At 39.6% G+C, this 21942-nt stretch overlaps 1 protein-coding gene across 2 annotated transcripts in view; it reads right to left on the bottom strand.

The window, feature by feature from the left end:
- LOC127570621 (LIM zinc-binding domain-containing Nebulette-like) overlaps positions 1-21942 on the bottom strand; it is a 252148-nt gene that overhangs the window by 130515 nt on the left and 99691 nt on the right. For both annotated transcript variants that reach the window (XM_052016347.1, XM_052016348.1), the window contains exon 3: positions 12240-12324. In XM_052016347.1, coding sequence (XP_051872307.1) covers positions 12240-12324 — 85 coding nt within the window. The remainder of the gene's footprint in view (positions 1-12239; positions 12325-21942) is intronic.

Raw genomic sequence — 21942 nt, 5'->3', positions numbered from 1 at the left:
CCAGCCACATATGTGTGTCATCACTAAAACCATCCACCTGCTTCAGAACCATGTCTTGCATCAACTTACTTGCTGCCAAAATTACCAACCTTGGCTATTTCTAGACTTGACTAACCCACCACTCCTCCTCCTCCCCTTTGCAAACTTGCTATCTTAGTACAAACCAAGAACCATTTGCCCTACTGTCCCACTTCAGTTCTCAGTTAAGCATCACTTTAATTTTAAAATACAAACATTATTTTCAGATTCATCCATGGCCTTGATTTCCCTGTTCCCATACAGCTTCTACCAGCCCTACAATCCCTGAGGTACCTCCAAGCCTGGCCTCTTGATGACCTCTCAAATTTACTTGTTCCATCATTGGTAGTCATGCCTTCAGCTGCCAATGTTCTATATTCTATAATTCCTTCCCTTAACATCTTCAGCTTTCTATTAGATGCTCCTTACAACCTACATCTGTCACCAAGATCTCGGTCATCTGTCCTACTATGTCCTTATGTAGATCAGAATCATGTTTTTTAAATGTCATCTTGGAACTTTTTTACTTCATTAAAGGGTTATTGCTGTTTTGACTATGTTGCCTTTCATCCACACACTACAGATAACCAGCTTATAAACAAGTTCTTAGTATCCATGCTCCCCATGGTCACACCCACAAAGGAATCTTTTATTTCTGCTCCTAAACACATCATAAAATAACTGTCCTGCCCTCCATTCATTGAGAACCACAAATACACTTTATAATCACTTTGATTATTTATTACTACCATTAGTAAACAAAGGAAATGCTTAGTAAGAAAACAGAAAGTGCTGGAAATACTCAGCAGCTCAGGCAGCATTGGAGGAGAGAGAAACACTGCATTTGGTGCCCATTATTTGATATCCTCTTCATTAGGAAAACCAAACCCATATAGGGTGACCATTCTGCAGAACAGCCTCACAGAGTTTGCAAGGGTGACTTTGAGTTTCCAATTCCCTGTCATTTTAACTCTCCACCCCACCCGACTCTGACCTCTCTGTCTTTGACCGCCTGCTTCAAAGAACATCTCACCTTCTGTCCCAGCACACTTCAGCCCCTGGAGCTCCACAACGAATTCAACAATTTCAGCTAACCAGTCTCTCCAGTTAGTGACTGAACAGGCTTTTCTGGCGTAAGAGCGCTGTGGGGGTTTGGAAATTTGGGTAGCATCAGTTGGGGTTTGTGGGACGGGGGGGGTTAGCATTTTAGCTCAATGACCTCTCAGGGTGGGGGTGTCAGCTTTGTTTCTCCCTTCATGAACACTGCCAATATTTCTAGCATCTCCAGTTCTTTGCTTTTTAGTCTCTGTCCAGTTCTAATGTAGCTCAGTCTTTTCTCTCTCCACAGATGCTACTGAACTTTCTGGGCTTTGCCTACATTCTTCTTCCTTTCAGGTATCCAGCAAATTGCTGTGCTCTGTATTTCAGAGTTCCAGAATGTTCTTTTCCTCTCTTCATTTACACCTCCTCCAGGAATGTCAGTTGCCCTTTAACTCATCTTCAAAACACACTTCTAGTCGACACCAAACTGCGACATCCATCATCTTTTAGTCTGCATCCAATCACAGACGCTCTCTTTATTCTCTCCATTCTACCTCCTTCTCTGCAAGTTTAAGCATGCCTGTTTTCTAAGATTTCCCAGTTCTGATGAAAGGGCACGTGTCTTCACAGATGCTTTTCAGCCTTTGTAGGATTTATTTCAGATTTACAACATCTGCAGTTTTTTTATGCTTTGACCTAGGGAATAATGACCTAGGAGGTGTTATTCAGATGGACATCTTTGTCTTCTTTTCCTTCTTCTTCGCCAGTCTCCTGGGATTGAGGATGACTTGCTACCAGTCTGATTTTGTGGTTTCTGAGGTGACTGATGTAGGAAGGATGCTTCCGATAGCTAGTGAGCCCAGGATTAGGATCACAGTCTAAGGATAAAGGGTAAGCCACTTAAAACTGAGATAAAGAGAAATTCCTTTACCCAGAGAGTAATAAGGCTGTGGAATTTTCTAACACAGAAAGCAGTTGAACCCAAATCATTCAACATATTCAAGGAGCTGAATATTTTTCTAAAGGCTAGAGGGATCAAGGAATATGGGGAGATATTAAATTTGGATGATCAGACATGATCATAGTGAATGGCAGAGCAATCTCGATGGGCTGAATAGCCTGCTCCTGTTTCTATTTTTCTATGTTTGTATGTTTTCTAAATGAATAATACAGCCTTACTGTGAAATGTCAATGAGTTTCAGCTCATGGAACATAGTAAAAATTCATCTGTAAAATTGACAAGTTAAATTTCAGGAAATCTCATTCTTTATAGGATTCGGAATTGGCTTGAGCTAAATCAAAATGCTTTAATGGAATTTTCACAGCTTTTATCTCTGCTTTTGTTAAAACTATAAATCATTTTTCATACTATACTGCATATTATTTCCTAAAATGCATCAAAAGATTAAAGTAATCTCACATTTAATTCTTGGTCTATGCTAAATTAGCAGATTTCAGCTGGGGAAATCAGTAAGAGTGTTGCAATTAGTTTCAGTGTCCATCAACCAGAGAGGAAAAATTTTAGCCAGTTCCCCACTATTAGGTACACCGCAAGTTAGAGTTTCCTGACAGAAAACCTGGCCATAATTAACATGAAACTGCAATGCATTTGTGGCATCATTTTAACTTACCATACACATACGTAGCAAAAATAGCTTTCGTATTGGGGTCAAGAAGAATTAAGCATTCCCCACAATGATTCAAGGCAGGACCTAATACTAACAAACCAAGATGTCAAAAGAATGCAGCTTAGAGAAAAACAAAAATGGACAGATAATATTTGGCCAAAATGTCAAAACATATGAATTTCTTAAAGACACTGGGGTAGAAAATCTTCTCAGATCACTTGCACTTAGTCCACTATATAATGGCAGCTGTACACCGTACTCCATTTCAAAAATTTGTTCAACAAAGGTTAAAATAGCCAAATTTTGAAAACTGCCACTACTTTTTTTCCCATCTTAAATGCCAAGAACATATTTCCTCTCTCAGATCTTAATTTCTCACATCGTAAAATGATAAAAACTATCCTGAACTTAAACATCTGTGGGAATGCTTTTATTTCATGTAGTATCACCCATATTAGCATTAATTCCAGCTGCTAATTTAATGATTATCATACTGATAAAGCATAAGCAAAAGTTTCCTCCAATCCCAAATACTCCCCAGGTTCCACCTCCAACTTATTTTGTGACAACTGCCTTATTTTTTGCCCAGGATAATCTTTGAACCATGTAGGCAATCCTAATGATCCTATTTCCTATTTCCATCTCTGTGAAACCATCTGACTTTTGCCTCAGTCTCATCTGATTCACATTCGATCCCAGTTAAACAATGCAATAACTTAAAAAATCTTATCCTTTCCAACGTCTTCCAACGTCTTGCTTCTCCCTGTTCTGTGATCTCCTCTATTATCCGTAAATCTTCTAAAATATCAAAGTCCCTCAAATTCTGAACACTTGATCATTGTCAAGTATAATTGCTCCTCCATTGGCAACTGTGCCTTCTGCTGGCAAGCTGCAAAGCTCTGGAATTCCCCTTCTAAATCTGTGACTCCCCCCCCCCCCCACCCCCACACACACACCCCTCTCTTTCGAGACCTACTTATTTGATGAAACCTTTGGTCATTAGTCCCAATGTCATCTTACATGGCTTGTGAGACAAATTTTGTTTGAATGTCCTCTTGCAAGGCACCCATAGGAAACTCAGCCACGTTGGACTTGTTAAATAAATAAAAGCTTCTGTAATTGATTTAATGGAGAGAACAGAAAAAGATGCAGGTAGGGAGAAAATGAAAATGAGCTACAAACTGGGCAATGACGCCAGGATATAAACTGAAAGTATCTGCCAGGTGAGATATGAATTGACATGGAGCACAGAAGCATGGGCGAGGATTAAACCAACAAGCTGTGAGCAGCTGTCACAGAAGAGACTGGAAGCAGACTGTATAACAAAATAAACGAAAAGCTGCCGGCAGTGAAACAAAATAGCCAGGAAAAGAGAAATAGGGAAAAAGAACTGATTTTTCACTATAGCAGAACTTCTGTGAAACCTCATTTCAGTTAGCTCCACAGATCACATAATTTTGCTATTTAATGTACCAATTTATTGGCAATAACTGAGACATACTGTAGTGTTTCTGCAATGAAAATGATTAGCACTATTAAATCACAAAGGAAATCAGTGTGGGAAGCACAATCTGGCAACCTGCATTACTTCTACTCAGTATCAAGAATGGATCTCAACAATGTGTTACACATGCTGTTTAAGAGTACAAACACCACAATCAAATTTTTTCAATGAAAGGTTAATAAAGAAATTTAGGTAGTTAATAGCAAGCCAAGCCAGAGTTTTAAACTAACCTGGACAGATGAATAAATATCTTCAGATGCCAATAACCTGAAGCAATCCAGTCATTTCCTCAGCTGTCACTAATGCATTCTACATCCCCTTATCCAACTGGCATTTTATGCACAAGATCATCTTTCACCAGGGGTAACACTCCCAGAAAAGCAACCACTTCCACAGGTGCACACACAAAGGATGACAATATATACAAAAGGAAGCCAAACAATGTCAATACAAGGCAAGTTCGTTGTGGTGTTTTATCTTTGCTGAATTTGTCATTCTTACTTCCTTTCCCCTTATCTGTGGTATGGTGGTTAATAAGGGAAAATAAACTTGTGGTTGTATAGTCCCTTTCACTGCCTCAGACTGTCCCAATATCTTTTACAATCAATGTACTTTTGTGAAGTCCTGTCATTGTTGTAATGCAGAAACTAATTTGTGTACTGTAAAGTCTCACAAACTAGAAAGCGGCAATGAATATATAACTTGTTTTGTGCTATTGATGAATATTGGCTCAGGCACCAAGGTAATTCCCATTCTCTTCAAAATAGTGCCCACCAAATCTTTCACATCCATCTGAAAGGGCAGTTGGGGCCTCAATTTGGATTCAATACTCTCTACAGTACAGCACTGAAGTGTCAGCCTAGGTTTTTGTGCTCGAGTGTCAGGAGAAGTACTTGAACCCATCACCTTTTGACAGTGGCATGAACGCAATCAACTGAAACACAATTGAAAAAGATAGATAAAAAATCTTTTTTCTCTTTTGAACGATCTTTTTTTTCCAAAATTTGAAAATGTTTATGGAGACCAATCAAAAGAAAAGGCCCAAAGCATTGATAAGGAACTGAAGAAAGGGATGATGTAGTGCAGAGAGAGACGAAGGTGGGGGGACACAGAGACAGAGAGAGAGAGAAAATGAACGTGTGCAAAAAAATAAGACTTGGATCATTGGTTGGACACATCACGGAGAGGTTAGCAAACAAGGATAAGGGTTGCAATTTATTCTTTTTGAGGAGCACAGAGTTTATGAAGGTCAACATGGAAGAGGCAGTGCAAAGTTGGAGCTTTAGACAAGTTGATTTATGGACAATAGCAGATGGAGAACAAGGATAGAGTTAAGATTTTCAACATTAGAGGGGTTTTGATAAGGGCAGAAACAGAAATAGACAACATCCTTGATGCAAATGAAGTCTTTGTGTTAGCTAAGCAGTGATTAAAACTCAGCTTGGGATCCAAAAGAATGAATCAGAATGAAATAATTGCTGAGAATGTGAAAGGAGAAAGTGTGAAAGAAAAGCAATGATAATTGGTAAATTGGTTTATTATTGTCACATGTACCGAGGTATAATGAAAAATTTTGTTTCTTATGTATAATGGTCATTTCACCACATTAGTACATGAAGTTAGTACAAGGGAAAAACAATTAACAGAATGCAGAACATAGTATTACAATTACAGAGAAAGTGCAGTGCAGGCAGACAATAGGTGCAAGACCATGACAAGGTAGATTGTGAGGTCAGGAGTCCGTCTTTTCATACAAGAGGTCCATTCAATAGTGGGATAGAAGCTGTCCTTGCTGGGTACTGAAAGCAATGGCTTTGGAAGTCCCTACCTAGCTCCAATATTATGCCAGGCAGACTGTCAGACATGCAGATGGAGACAGGCAGAAGTAATCAAGAGGAGTGATGAAGGCATTGAATTATAAACCTTTACCCTAAGTCTGCTTATGTCCTTAAGCTAGGAATACATTCTTTATTTTAAAAAAATTAATTGCTATAGACAAGGCTACTGCCCATATTTAAAACAAAATAGCAGCCATAACCAATCACCTTAATCACATTCCAGATTCTACCCCAGCTGAAGTACATGCAATACACCTCCAGTATATATTGCAATTAGTTACCAGAAACATGAACACGAGATAATTATCCATTTCCTAATCTAGTATGGTCAGACAACATTTTATACTCTGACCAGACTAGCAATAAGTTTGAGTCATAGAGTCACACAGAACAGAATGAGGCCTTTCCAGCCACCAAGTCCACACTGACCATCAAGCATCTATTTACACTAATCCTACACAAATCCCATTTTATTCTCAACAAATTCCCATCGGGTCTCCCCAGATTCTATAACTCACCCACACACCAGGGAAATTTATGGTGGTCAATTAACTACCAACCTGCACATCTCTGGGAGGAAACTGGAGCACCCAGGGAGAATGTGCAAATTCCATATAGACAGCATTGAAGGTTAGGATTGAATCCGGAATGCTGGAGCTGTGAGGTAGCAGCTTTACTAGTTATGACACTGTGCCACTCCTTTGAGTTAAGCACCAAGTTCTCATTGGCAAATTTATATTTGTGAATACCTTTTGCTGATACTATTTGCATTCACATTTTGGAAAGAGATTGGTCATTGTCCTTTTAGATAACAGTTACATTATTCAATTTGTTGGTTTTGTTTTTCCTTTAAGTTTGCTGAGAACAGAAGAGATAAAACAAAATTATTTGAGAGAACAAAGAAAAAAACCTGCTGATAATTATCAAGTATTCTATCCATAATGTGATAAAACTAGTCAAAATTTGTTGAAAATGAAAGAAAGTCAAAGGTGGGGTTGGGAGGGAATGGAGTACTTTTTATTGCCTATTTAATGGACAATGAAAATAATTTTATTTTAGATCTCTTCAACACAAAAAAATTATGACTGAAAATTACAGGCCTCGAGTCATGCATGACTCCATTTCTGCTGGCATCATTAGTTAGCTGGAGGCATCTGGGATGTTGAGTGACAGGTATGATTTTGAATATGACCACATCCTTGTAGCATCAATGACAAAAAGCCTCGTGAAGCAGCTCCACTGAAAACTCAATTGTGCTAACTAAAACCAGTGCTTTGACGTGAATACTGTAGGTAGTCCATTTTTCAGAACCATATTGCAGTGATCACTGCTGACCGGTAGACCACAAGCTTTATGTGAGGTTTGAAATCTTGATCTTCAAATATTCTTTTCCTCAGACAGCCAGGGCTGCGATGGCCCACAGAAGGAGATGGTGAATATTATAATCAATGTCAGCCTCACTGAGAGATGGCTCATTTCAAATGAATCATTTAAATCATTAAACATCTCTTAACATCTATCAGTAATTCACTAGTTTGTGAATTCATGTATATAATGTTTTGGTGAATATTTTATGAACTTTAAAAGGCATGAAGCATCAGTTGACTATGCAGATTGGGAAACTGCATTAAAAGATATGAAAGTGAACAAGCAATGTTTAACATTTAAGGAATAAATATATAGTTTGTAAGTAATATACATCCCTTTAAGGTAAAACAAAAACAGAAAAAGTGACTATAAAGAGAAGTTTAGAGAAACATTAGATCAACGGACAAGGCTTATAATATTACCAAAAAAAGCAGTGAGACCAAGGATTGGAAAAATTCAAAGGATGATAAAGACATTGAAAAGAAAAGAAAAAGTAGAATATCACACTGGCCTGGCATGAAACATGAATACAGACTGTAACAGCCTCTTAATATATGCAAAAAGGAAAATGATTAGCTAAAGTTAATGCTGATTCACTACAGACCAAGACAGGAGTAATAGAAATGGGGAATAAGGAAATGGTAGAGAAATTAAACAGATATATTCTGTTCATATTGATAGAAGACACAGAAAACCTCCTGGAAATAGTGAAGAACTCTGTCTTGAGTGAATGACGTCCTCCCAGAAAATAGTATTGGTAATTTTTAGTATTGGAGAAATTAATGTGATTGAAAGGTGATAAATCCCCAGAACCTGATAACTTGTATCCTAGGGTTTTGAAAAAGGTGATTATGCAGACAGAAGTTACCCTGGAAGTCATCTTTGAAAATTCCATAAATTCTGGAATGGTTCCCAAAGGATGGAAGATACTGTAGCAAATGGAACCTCACAATTTAAAAAGGAGGGAGAACAAATCTACAGGACTATGGACTAAGAGCTGGAAAGTAAGATTAACCTAAAGCCTTTTTCCAGCCAGCACGGAAATGATAGGCCAAATAGTCCCTTCTGTGTTGTACACTTTTAGATTCTCTCACTGCAGAAGTTGCTAAGGTTGTGTGTAAGGTTCAACATCTTCAGTTACTTCATCAATGATCCAGATCAAGACCAGAAGAGGGATGTTGACTTTGTTCTGATGCAGGGTCTCGACCCAAAACATCGACAATTCCTTGACCCCCCCCCCCCCCCCCACAGATGCTGCTCAACCTATTGAGTTCCTCCAGTAGTTTTTTTTTGATCCAGATTCCAGTATCTGCAGTCTCTTGTGTCATCATCAGCTTCACAAGGACAACTTGGGCGTTGGCAATGATGCTCACATCCAGCAAATAAATAAAATGCATAGACTTTAGAGAAATACTGGCAGTAAAAATAAGAAGAAAGAAAAACTATTAAGGGAAATGTTCTGGCTTTAAATATGTGAGAATTCAAATGAGAACAGTTCCTCTAAGGTAGATAACGAAGGAAAGTCTCTGGGGGAAGATGGTACACAGAAAAGTGGCAAATCTAGGAAAACTAAAGTAGCATTTCTGCAGAGAGCATCATATTTAACATTGGTTGGAACCATTTTGAGAAAAAAAGGAAACTAATTGGATGATTTCAAAAAGGATGTCGAAAAGATGGACACAGTTTTTGGAGGTGACTTTACTGTCAAGGAGTTCACAGAGGGAGAGCAAGGTGGAGATGAGGTCATAGTTTGAAAGCAGTGTGTGAGCACATGTAGAGTTTTTGGGAACACATGCAAGCACTGCTGTCTGAAATGAACCTGTGACTTCAAAGCTGAAAGTAGCTGTTATTTTCAAAGTCTCAATAAAAGCTGGCTGCAGGTCTTCAAGTTGTAAGTTAGTAAGCTTTCCTTGCTAAGATCTTTATGGATCAGTATAGCCTATTAATTCCTTAATGGTACAAGTGCTGCCTCACTTTTTTCCCCTATCAGCTTCAGGGCTGCTTTATTTCCTTTCCTTAAAGTACTAGAATGCTTCTCATACGTGCAATTCCCAGCTGTTACTAGTAACTGATAGATCTCACTTGAATCTTTTCAAGTTACCACTGCAATCTCAGTTTCTGGGAATTTGGCCAATGCCATGGATATTCATTTTACCACATATCAATGTTCCCCCATGAGGACTCAGCGGGCAGATAGTGCGAAGGCCCAAACAAACAGCAGAAACTCAACAGCATTGAATTTTGGTAGGAACAGTTACCATCTCGAACTGCAAAGACACTTTCGTCATTGTGCCAATGTTATGATTGCAAAACTACCTAAAATTCCTAGGAAATTAGAAGCATATGAATAACTAGATTTACCGTTTGAAATCCCTCCACTGGTAATCCATTTTAAAATGCAATAAGTGTATCATGGGGAGCAGTTTCCATTCTGAACAATGATTGAGCAAGAAAAGTGTTTTAGTCCTGCACTGTTCATACATCAAAAAATGTCTTCGAAGTTTTTTTATTTGCAAAGTTTTATTATTTGCAAAGTTTTATACCCTGATTAAGTATTTTTGCATTAACCCAATAATTTACCAGTCCTACTTGATGAGAGTAGAATTCAACCTGTTTTGAACACCTAAGTAGCAAAATTTGATTTATATAATACATATATATATATATATATATATATATATATATATATATATATACATATACATACAGTATATATACATACACACACACACATATATATATAGTACATATACAGTCACACAGACACACACTTAATGTGGCTATAAGAGCAAGTTAGAGGCTATAAATCCTGCAGCAAGTAACTCATTTCCTAACTCCCCAAAGCCTATTCACCATCTACAAGGCTCAAGTCAGGAGTGTGAAGGAACATTGTCCAGTTGCCTGGATGAGTGCAATTTCTACAACACTCAAAGAGCTCAACCACCATGGAGGACCTAACAGCCTGCTTCATAGGCACCCCTTCCACCTCCATTCACTCACTCACTCCACCAGTTTGTACCATCTGCAGGATGCACTGCAACAACTCACCAAGACTCCTTAGATAGGACATTCCAAATTCATGACCTCTACCAGCTAGAAGGAGAAGGGCAGTAAAAGCATGAGAACACCACCACCTGGAAGTTGCCCTCCACGCCATACTTGACTTGGAAATATATCACGGTTCCTTCACCATTGCTGGGTCAAAATCCTGGAACTCCCTCATAACAGCATTGTGGGTACACCCACACCTCATGGATTGCAGTAGTTCAAGAAGGCAGCTCACCACCACCCTCTCAAGGGATGGGCAATTATTGGCTGGCTCAGCCTGTGAAGCCCACATTCCTTGAATGAATAAAACAAAGTTGGAGTTCACAATTATTCATTATTTTCAAAGTTGACTTATATTTTCACCTCATTTAATTTAGCCAGATTAAAAGCATCATTTTTGGTGTTCTTGCAGTTTTTATCTTATAATAATGATTACCTTCTGTTGTTCTAGACATCACTCATCCAATTTTTTCATCTATTTAATCATTTTGTGGAGTTCTCTTTCCCCTCAAAGTTTTGTCTAAATATGAGAGATCAAACATTGTGTGCAGAACTACTGAAATGGATAACAGTTACTAAGATAAATAGTTGAGAAATGAGAAGCCAGAAAGAACTAACAGACAAATCAAGACAGGAAACTAAATAGTTCCAGATGAAAATAAAACTGTCTTACATAAAGGCACTGAAAAAGGATTTTTGTTTCCAGATTTTAAAAAAAGTAGTTGAAGGATTATTATCTTGTGTTGCTCTTAACAAATTAACTGAAATTGAGATCAAAGAAGTTTCACAAGAAAATATCGTTCACTGCATAGCCCAATATGAGTATTTAAAATGATTAGTTATATGGTAACAGTATAGTATTGTAACATATTTTTCACACTGCATCAAGTAATTCATAGCTTTACTGAAAACAGTTAATTTCATTCCACAAGGAAAACAATTTGTCCAACTTTACAAGGTTATATGGACTTCTGGAATAAACAGGAGATCCATCTTATTCAACGATAAGATTACACAATGTTCTTTAAAATTTCCAGTATATAACCTAAATATTTCAAAGATGGTGATCAAATAAAACAAAGGATGGTGGCGAGTGAATGAGAAATCAAATTATACTCTACCATCCTCACCACCTTCTTGCAAGCAGTGCATGGCATTATTGGAGAAATTAGGAAATGCATGTAATCCCAACCCAGGTGTCAGGGAGAAGAAAATTATTTGCCCAGTGCTTGGAAGAGATTAATGAAAACTGAAAGAATTAAAAATGAGAAAAAAAGAAATTGATCTAACGTAACATGAACTGTTTTAAATAAGCTTGGTCAGGAAAACTGAGGTAAAATAAGATGGTAGCCATTTAACAGCATATCGTCTTGTTATAGGATAAGTGGATTTCAATTCACAGTGATAATCTATTCTCTGTTTGATTCAATGGTCTTATCAGTTGATTTGTCTTGGTTAATAGCCATAGGCCTAAATCACTCTCAGTACAAAATAAACATGCAGCATGTCATGCTCTTATGGTTTAAAATAGATAGTGCAGGAATTTTTGCTCCAAATGTGGCATATATCAAGCCTAGAACTGCTTTATACTGAGATAGTAACAGTGACAACATCCCTCAAATTGATAAAGACATAACTTAATGAAAAAAAATGAAGGGAAGAAAATCAATTTGCATTTACAGCTTATCTTTGAACATACACGGGAGAAACAGAATTTTAAATGCATGACTTCTGAGCTAGCAAGCCATTGGGAATTGCTACACCAGAGACAATAGTTTACCCTGACAAGATTACCTGACTCTGCAGTTCACTTTGTTGCTTCAGACGGAGGTTTTCTGGTGTATCAGCAACTATGGTGAATTGCTGCTTTGGGTAATGGCTGAAACAATAAGACAGAGTAGCAATCAAAAATCAATATATTAATGAAGTATTTTATGTACAAAAAGAACATGCGCTTCATTTTTGTAGAATTATATTATGCCTTGAATTTAAGGTACTTATTCTCCAGGTTTGGCTTCAATATTCCACCTACTCCATTGGCACTGGCTTGCCACCTAGGAATCTAATCTTGATGCAGAGGACTGAGCTTGCTGCTCTGAAGCATCGCAGAGTCCAATGACAAAGCCCTGAGCTGTAGCTAGGCTTCGAATGACAGATTGTAGAAACCCCACCTTCAAAACTTCTTTCAAACACCATTGAAATCAGTGGGCTCACAGACCTAAGAGCCAATTCCTTCACATCCATTAAAAATGAATGAACTGCATTTCTAGACATCTGAAATAAGAACAGAGAATGCTGGAAATGCTCAGCAGGACTGGCAGCATATATTAAAAGAGAAACAGAATCACTGTTTCAGTTTGAAGACTCTTCATTAAAAAGGTGAGAAACAAGTCAGTTTTAAATTGCAAAGAGGATAGGGAAGTGATAAGTAGAACAAAAGGAATCTCTCTGATAGGGAGAAGCCTGAGGATTCCAATGTTCACAGAGCCAATGAGGGATGATGGAAAGAGAAAAAATAAACAAAGGGACATATAAAAGGCGTAAAATGCAGGTCAAAGTTGTGGCTGAATCTGAAACCAAAAGGAAAATGTTGAAAATGCCCAGCACATTGGGCAGTGTCTGTATAGAGAGAAGATAAGTGAGATAATATTATAAATTGATAACCTCATGGCAAAACTGGCCAGTTTTGAAATGGAAGATGAGGTGCTGTTCCTCGTTAGGATGGTGCAGGAGGCCAGTGTGGGCAAGGAAGCAAGAATTAAAGTGAAGCGCAACTGGAAGTTCAGGGCCATCCCTGCAGACTAAATACAATTGCTCTGCAAAGCAGTCTCCCTACCTGCATAGGTTTCTCCAAGGAGGAGGCCACATCATGAACATAGAACAATAGATTAGAAGAAGTGCAAGTGATTTGCAGCTTCATCTGTTTGGATTCTTTGGTTCCAACAAGGCCCGATACAAGCTTCAGCAACAGCACCTTATCTTCTATCTGTGCATGTTGCAGCCTTTGAGGCTCAGTATCAAATTCAACAATATCAGTAACTTTCTTCTTCTGTTTGTATCAGAACTGGCCAGCTCTGATGCATGGTTATCCCTTTTTCATAGTAACCGAGTTTTACTCTCTCCATCAACACTGCCTGTGGTGCCAGACATTTCTAGCATTGTTCCTTTGATTTCAGGCTCAACAACAGCTCCAGCTTGCATTTCACAGCTTTAGAAGCCCATTTGTTTGATTTCTCACTCTCCAACTGCTCTCATTATCATCCAAATGGCTCCATAAACATTGGAATTGCTTAGGCAATGCGGGTCTCACCCTAACAGAGATATCTCCTCTGTCCTATCCATCCTTCTGCCAACCTCTTTGCAATTTAAAAATAACTTGTTTTCTTATCTTTCCAGTTATGATAAAAGATCTTCATCCCAAAACATTAACTCCATTTCTCTTACTGCAGTTGCTGCCTGACCTGCTGAGTGTTTCTGGCATTTCCTGTTTTTATCTGCAGCACATAAGTTGGGGAATCTCAGCAAATTCCACCTGGCCCCTGGACTCCATGCAGAGTACACAAGGGGAGCAAATTGAAAGTTAGTGCCAACAAACGGTGCATTCGGGACTTCTACATTTGACTGCATAATACTAAAGTCCCTGACCTGCTGAGAATCTACACATTCAAAACAATTGGCTCTCACTAGCAAAGAGTGTTCCACTGTAACACAGAACCACCAGTAGGTAGATTACCAAAATAGAACAAAATAGGAGAAAATTCAAATACTGCAAATGCCAGGAATATGACAAAAAAAAGACTGGAGACTGTAAGGTCACAGCAGCATATATTGAGCGAACACAGCTCACTTATATTGCCAGAAAAATCAGAGTTATACAGCACAGAAACAGGTCTTTCAGACCACCATGTTGACACCAACCATCAAGCACTAATCCCATCTTTCCTCCCACTCACCTCTCAATTTCACCCCACACTTACACCCCAACCCACCCACCTCCACCATCACCAAAATTCCATGCAGTTACAGGGAGAATGTGCAAACTCCACACAGACAGCACCGAAATTCAGGATTGAATCTGGATGTCTGAAGCTGTGAAGCAGCAGCACTAATCATTGCATCACTGTCCTACTGTGCAAACATTTCCACTCATGCTGTGGAAATGGGGGCTATGTTTAAAGTCTCAATTTATTAAAGTTAATATTAAGGTCAGTATACTGAGGACACTAGAAGAGTAGATTTTGGCTATAGGATTGGTTTGCTGCCACATCAGCGTTAATGGAAGGGAGCAGATTGGTAATTGGAGAAGGAAACTGATGAAGCAACATAAATGACAGGGAGATCTGCATGCTGATTATCAGTTTTCTCTACCAGATTCACAGACCATTAAAACCTGCTTTACTTTCCCTAATTCACAACCCACTCTCATATCCTGTTTCACAGTATACGTCTTCACTTTCTCTCATCATGTCACCTACATAGTGTATATCACATCTGTTATTAACACCTGCCTGTCTTCCAAGAACTCTACAGGTTGTCCTACTACTTTCTTTGTGTGTGTGTGTGTGTGTGTGTGTGTGTGTGTGTGTGTACGCACGCGCGCATTCCTCCCTCATCCTTCATGTTCTGTTCCCTTTTAAACTGACCTACTGAGTGTCTTCAGCATTCTTCGCCCACATTAGTTCACGAGTACCATTCACACACAAATCATGTTGTCCATCATTAAAGATGACATGCAGTGCAGTACTCTTAACGGTGCTTAATTCCGAATATTAACCCACGGAGTCACCAACCTTCTTCTAAGGAGTCGGCTCAGCCCGATACATCCCTCCCCACCATCGGTAGTATCAACATGAGGCGCTGCCTCAAGACAGCAACATCAATAATCAAAAATCCCCACCATCCGGGCCATGCCATCTTCTCGCAGCTGCCATCAGGCAGGAAGTACAGAAGCCTGAAGTCCCACATCACCAGGTTCAAGAACTTCCCTTCAACCATTTGACTCCTGAACCAACCTGCACGACCCTAATCACTATCTCAGCAGAGCAACACTATGACTACTTTGCACTACAATGGGCTTTTTTTTGCTTTAATTGTCTGCCTTTTAAAAAATTGTGTATAATTTGTTTTTCTTGAGAACATTGTGTACCTGATGCTATGTGCCAGTGATGCTGCTGCAGCAAGTAAGTTTTTCATTGCACCTGTGCATACATGTACTTGTGCATATGACAATAAACTCAACACTGAATTTCTCGGAGTATAAAAGGTCCAAAAGAGCAACAAGAAGAAATATCCCAGGGCTTGAACAACAGTTGTCTTTCATTTAACTTCATTAGAAGAAACCATCTGATCATTTCCTTACTCACAACTGCCCCACTTTTTGGGTGCAATTTACATCCTTCATAGAACAGTACAAATAGGAGCACATAATGCTACTTTGCTGCTTTTCCCATAATTGAAAGAATAAATCTGCTGACATTGGGAAACATGACAGTGCAGTTTCAGAACACCTTCCTAAAACCACGGAATGAGCTCCAACTTACAGTGAGTTTTTTCACCAGCTGTTGGCTGCTGAGATGGTTCTCCTAGTTCCTCGGAGTAAACATCACCAATAGGCTTTCATGGTCCAACCATGCAGACACCACAGCCAAGAAAGCTCACCATCACCTCTACTTCCTCAGGAGGCTAAAGAAATTTGTATATTCCCTTTGACCTTCACCAATTTTTATAGGTGCACTATAGAAAGCAACCTATCTGGATACACACAGCTTGGTATGGCAACTGTTCTGCCCAAGACCACAAGAAATTGCAGAGAGTTGTGGGCACAGCTCAGAACATCACAGAAACCAGCCTCCCATCCATGGACTCTGTCTACACTTCTCACTGCCTCAGCAAAGCAGCCAACACAATCAAAAATGCCACCCACCCCGTACATTATCTGTTCCACCCACTCCCATCAGGCAGAAGATACAAAGCCTGAAAGCACGTACCACCAGGCTTGAGGACAGCTTCTATCCCACTTTTATAAGACTATTGAACGGTCCACTAGTACGGTAAGATGGACTCTTGCCTCACAATCTACCTTGTTATGGCCTTGCACCTTATTGTCTGCCTGCACTGCAGTTTCTCTGTGACTATAACACTTTATTCTGCATTCCATTATTGTTTTCCCTTGTACTACACCTCAATTTACTGATGTGATGAAATGATCTGTTTGGATGGCATGCAAAACAAAGTTTTCCACTGTACCTCGGTAAATGTGACAATAATAAAACAATTTACCAATTCAGTGTATGCCTCAGTGACACCACTGGCAGTACACCAATACCATGGGTATTGCAATGACTGGCTATGCAGGCTGGGTTGTGGACCACAGAGCAGAAGGAAAACTTGTGCCCATCTGCAAAAAACCTACTCCCACAGAATCTTCAGAGCCCCCATTTACTACCTGGACCTCTCCGATAATGGATGTATTTGCAAGTGTTGGTATTCTAAGGCCATGCCTACTGAGATACATCATCTCCCAGCACAGTGAAGGGAGGATGCATTGACTGCACAAGCAATAAAGGAAAACCTATTTGAAGCTATTAGAATGCCAATAAATCATTGTTTCCCCACCACACTCCAATCCTTAACACCAACACGTTTCATCAATTACCGGCTGAGAATACCAGAGGACATCAGTTTAAGGTCAGAGGAGGAAAGTTTAGGGGAGATGTCAGAAGCAGGTTTTTTTTTTACACAGACAGTGGCGGGTGACTGGAACGCACTGCCAGAGGTGGTGGTAGAGACTGATACAATAGGGATATTTAAAAGACTCTTAGATAGGCACATGGATAAAAGAAAAATGGAGGGTTATGAGCCGTGTAGGAGGAAGGGTTAGATTGATCATGGAGTAGGTGTTTATATTGGTCGGCACAACATCGTGGGCCAAAGGGCTTATACTGTTCTATGTTCTATGAGAAAGCAGAGAGAGATGGATAAAACCCCTCAGATCTTCCTCTGCACAGATCAGCTGCAGGTGACCATAAAAGATCAGCAAAAGAATCTTTGATTTGCTTACCAAAATGGCTCAATGCAACTGTTTCAAATAGCATGCAGATCAGTCTAGCATAATCACATGAAGGCACTAAATTTATTTATGCATGTTCCAAATGAGTAGTGAATATCACACCCGAGAGACACAGCTTGAACCAAATCTTTCAACAACGGGTAGCAGATCTCCTGGGTATCCACCCCCCACAAAACACTGATGAGAATGTCAGGTGTCCTTCACTAAAGCTAGGGGCCTTCTGCAAGTTTTGTCTTCCTCATGGCAGCCATAGCTGATAACTTATCCACCAAGTCTATGCCATCCATATTCTCCCCATAGCTCCATCAACCCCCCCCCCCCCAGATTCTACCACTCACCACACATTCAGGGCAATTTACAGCAGCACAGTAACATACCAACCTACATATTTGAAGAACATGGGAGGAAACCCATGGAATTGGTTTATTATTGTTACATGTACCGAGATACAGTGAAAATCTTTGTTTTGCATGCTATCCAGACAGATCATTCCAAACATAAGTACATAGTGGTAGTACAAAGGGAAAAGCATTGGAAATTAGATTTATAAGAGTAGAATGATTATAATACATATAAAGAATAGATCTGCTGAGGGCAGCTTGCAAAGAGTCACGCTGCTCCGGCGCCATCTTGGGAAGTCACAATGGAACGTGCAACCTCCACACAGACAGCATTGGAGGTCAAGATTGAATCTGGGTTGTTGGTGCTGTGAGGCAGAAGTTCTACTAGTTCTGCACTGTGTCGCACCTAGTCCTCCAAGAAGGTAGTCCCATTAGAAAATGTGCATCTCATTTTAGCATGTTTCTGAGAGTAAACCACTCGATACAATTGCAAATGTTATTTTTTGGCAATTTTGTGAGTGTTTGCAGGAAAACTGAATGAATGCATTATATGCAGCTCTGGTTTAGTGCACAAAAAAATGAAATCCAATTTCTTGACAAAACGTTCCACTGGTCTGGGATATGTGGAGTTGTGAAAAATGTCAAATGAATACAAATTTTTCTTTCCACTTAACTCTGCAATGTTTGACTACTGAAAACACATAGTGCTCACATTGCAGAGACAAGGCATTAAAGGAATAAGTTCATTCTAAATCTTTTATACTTGTGATTAATTTCCAAGAATTATTCTTTGTGCTGATTTGCCTGTGACTTTACCTATGTATTACTTATAGTTAAGCATATTTGTTTATTACTCTGACAATGAACTTATTATTAGTTGAAGCAATAGAAAGCAATCATTATTCTCTCTCAAAGGTGTTGAAGTTTTTCTTCATTCTGATACATTCTTCCTTTGTTTCTGCCTTCTTTAATATGCAAATTTCAGTAACGTACCACAAATTAAAACATAACCAGAACAACTATAAGTAAATCATTTGCAAATGAACAGAAATCATAGGTTCTTATAGTTCAAAGAATTACTCTGCACAAGAATAGGAATAAAAACATTAAAAGGAGAGGCAAGAGGAGAAACAGAAGTCAGAGTTTGGAAACCAGACAGCTACAGCCTCAGAACAAGATGGTACCAAATTCTCCATCTAAACTGTCAAAGAGTTTTCTCAAGTCCATTTTTATTATTATGTTATTGGAATGTTGGCATTGCTAGCAACACTTATCCCCATCCCTGTTGACCCAAAAGGAAATGGTGATGAGCCACTCTCTTGGGCAAATGCAGTCCTGGTGAAGGTAGTCTCACAATGTTGATGGGTAGGTGGTTCCAGGAGTTAGACCCATTGATGGTGAAGAGACAATATATTTCCAAGTCCAGGATAGTGTATGACTTGAAGGGGAAACTGAATATGGTAGTGTTTCCATATGCCTGCTGCTGCTGTCTGCTGAAGACAAATGGGCCTATGACACTTCCCTGAGAGGTCCAGCAATATCCCAATGCTAGTAATGACTGGCAGTCAATAATTGCAACCACTTGACTTTGTGCAAGAACTGACTTAATCCACTGCTGGCAGAGGCACAGACTTGGTGGATGCTGTCAGAGCAGCCCAGGTAATTAACTGCAATGCATTTTGTAAATGTTGCACATTGCATTATGCAGAAGAGGTGGAGAGAATTAACATGTAGAATAATGAAAAGAATGCCAGTCAAGTCAGCCTGTTTGTCCTTGCTGGTGTCAAACTTCTTAAGTGTTGTTGGAGCATTTGTCAAAACAAGCAGAGAGTATTCCAATACATTTCTGATGTGCTTGTAGATAGAGCTATCGAATAAAATAGAGATACTGCATAAATTAGGCACTTCAGCCTACCAACTGGATGCCGACCATCAATCACCCATTTACACTAATCCTACATATATCCCATTTTTTTTTTATTCTCCCCACATTCTCATCAAAGTGCATCATATTCTACCACTCATGTACAGACTAGAGGCAATTCACAGTGGCTAATTAACCTACCAATCCGGGTGAAATTAGGAAGTGGGACAAAACCAGGGAACCCAGAGAATGTACAAACTCCACAGGAGTTCAGGATTGAACCCAGGTCTCTGGCACTTTGAGGCAGTGGCTCTACTAGCTGGGCTACTGTTACAGGTGCTGACTCATCTGACACTATTTTTATGGCTGGTTCAGTTGACTTCCTGTTTCCAGGAGGATGAAAGTGGCAGATTCGGCGATGATAATGGCACTGAAAGTCAAGTGTAGATGGTTAGACTTTTGTATTGGAGGAGGTCTTCCTCTGATGCTTTTGTATTTAGAAGGATACTTGCCACCTGTTTGCCCATACCTACATGTTGTCTAGTTCTTGTTGTCTGCAGGCATGGACTTCTTTGCTTGCTAAGGAATCACAAAACCAATTGAATGTTGTGTAATAGGCACACATCCTGATTTCTGTCATTACAATAGAAGGATCATTGATGAAGCAGCCGAAGATTACTGGGCACAGGACACTGCTCTGCAGAAGCCTTGCAGTGATGTCCTAGCACTAGGATAACTGGACCCACAACCATCCTCCTTTCTGCAAGGTATGACTTCAATCATTGGGAGCATTTTCCAACAGAGAAAGCAAAATACTGCAGATACTGGAAACCTAAAATAAAAACAAAACACTAGAAATGCTCAGCGGATTAGGGATTAATGTCGGATAAGAAATAGAGTTAACATTTTATATCTATAACCTTTCATCTGATCACAGGACACTGATCTAAAATGTTAACTTTGCATCACTCTCCACAAATGCTGCTCGAGCTGCTGCGTATTTCCAACATTTTCTGCTTTTATCAAAGTGCTTTCCTTTTGATTTCCACTGATACCAGCTTTACCAGGCCTCCTTGATTCCACATGCAATAAGATGTTGTCTTTAAGTGATTCTCACTATGTTTGGATCAAAGCGGTGATGAGGTCTGAAGCCAAGTAGTCCTGTCAGTTACACTGCTGTGAGCAGCTAGGTCTCAGTCTGTAATACTGGCAATGACACATTTAATCACATCGCTGATGATTGAGGGCAGATTGATTTACCAGTAATTAGCCAGACTGCATTTGTCCTTCATTTTGTGGAAAAGACACAGGAGGGTACTTTTCCTTGTTGGTGCGTAGATATCAGTGTTTTAACTGTACTGAAAAGCTTGGCTAGAGGCCCTTATAGTTCGGCAGAGCATTTCTTCATTTCTGCAGCTGGGATGTTGTCTGGTCCCATGGCCTTTCCTGAAACCAGTGCTCAACCATTTTCTGATATCATACTGAGTAAACTGAATTGGCCGAAGAATGACTCAACATAGTTTCAAATGCTTTAGTCTTGTCCTCGGCACTCACAGTCCTTGCCGTCGATGGAAATCCTCCTCCTCCCATTAGCTGTTTAATTTTACACCACTAAATGTGGTAGAATGCCAGAACTTTGATCCTTTAGTTGTGCAATCATTTAGCTCTGTCTATTGCATACTCATTCTGCTGTTTTGCATGCATGCAGTCCTGTGTGGGAGCTTTGTCAGCTGGGCAAACATCGTTAGGTATGTCTGATGCTGCTTGTGGCATGTCTTGCTGCAATCCTCACTGAATGAGGGTTGACTCCCTGGCAGGATTGTAACCATAATGTGAGGAATATGTGGGCCTTAAATTTACATATCATGGAGGAACATATTTCTGCTGCTGCTGATAGTCCAATTTACCTCATGGATGCCCAGTTTGGAGCTGCCAGATCTATCCAAGTCTATCCCTTGTAGCAGAATGGTTGCACCATACACCATGATGGAGAGGGTCCCTCAGTGTGAAGACGGGATTTCTTCTCCACAAGGATCATTCGGTGACACATGCAACATACAGACTGACGCGTTCAATTAGGTTTACCCCTCATGTCAGTTCACTCACCATCTGCTGCAGACCCTGTATGGCAACTATATTTTTCAAGACTCAGGCAGCGCAATCAGTGGTGTTGCCACCAAACCACTCTTGGTGATGAATACTGAAGCCCCCCACCTAGAGTCT

The sequence above is a fragment of the Pristis pectinata genome, chromosome 5 (genome assembly GCF_009764475.1).
Source record: "Pristis pectinata isolate sPriPec2 chromosome 5, sPriPec2.1.pri, whole genome shotgun sequence".
In the NCBI taxonomy this organism is placed as follows: Eukaryota; Metazoa; Chordata; class Chondrichthyes; order Rhinopristiformes; family Pristidae; genus Pristis; species Pristis pectinata.
The sequence above is the reverse complement of the archived record's forward strand: the minus strand, read 5'-3'. Positions and strand labels throughout refer to the sequence as shown.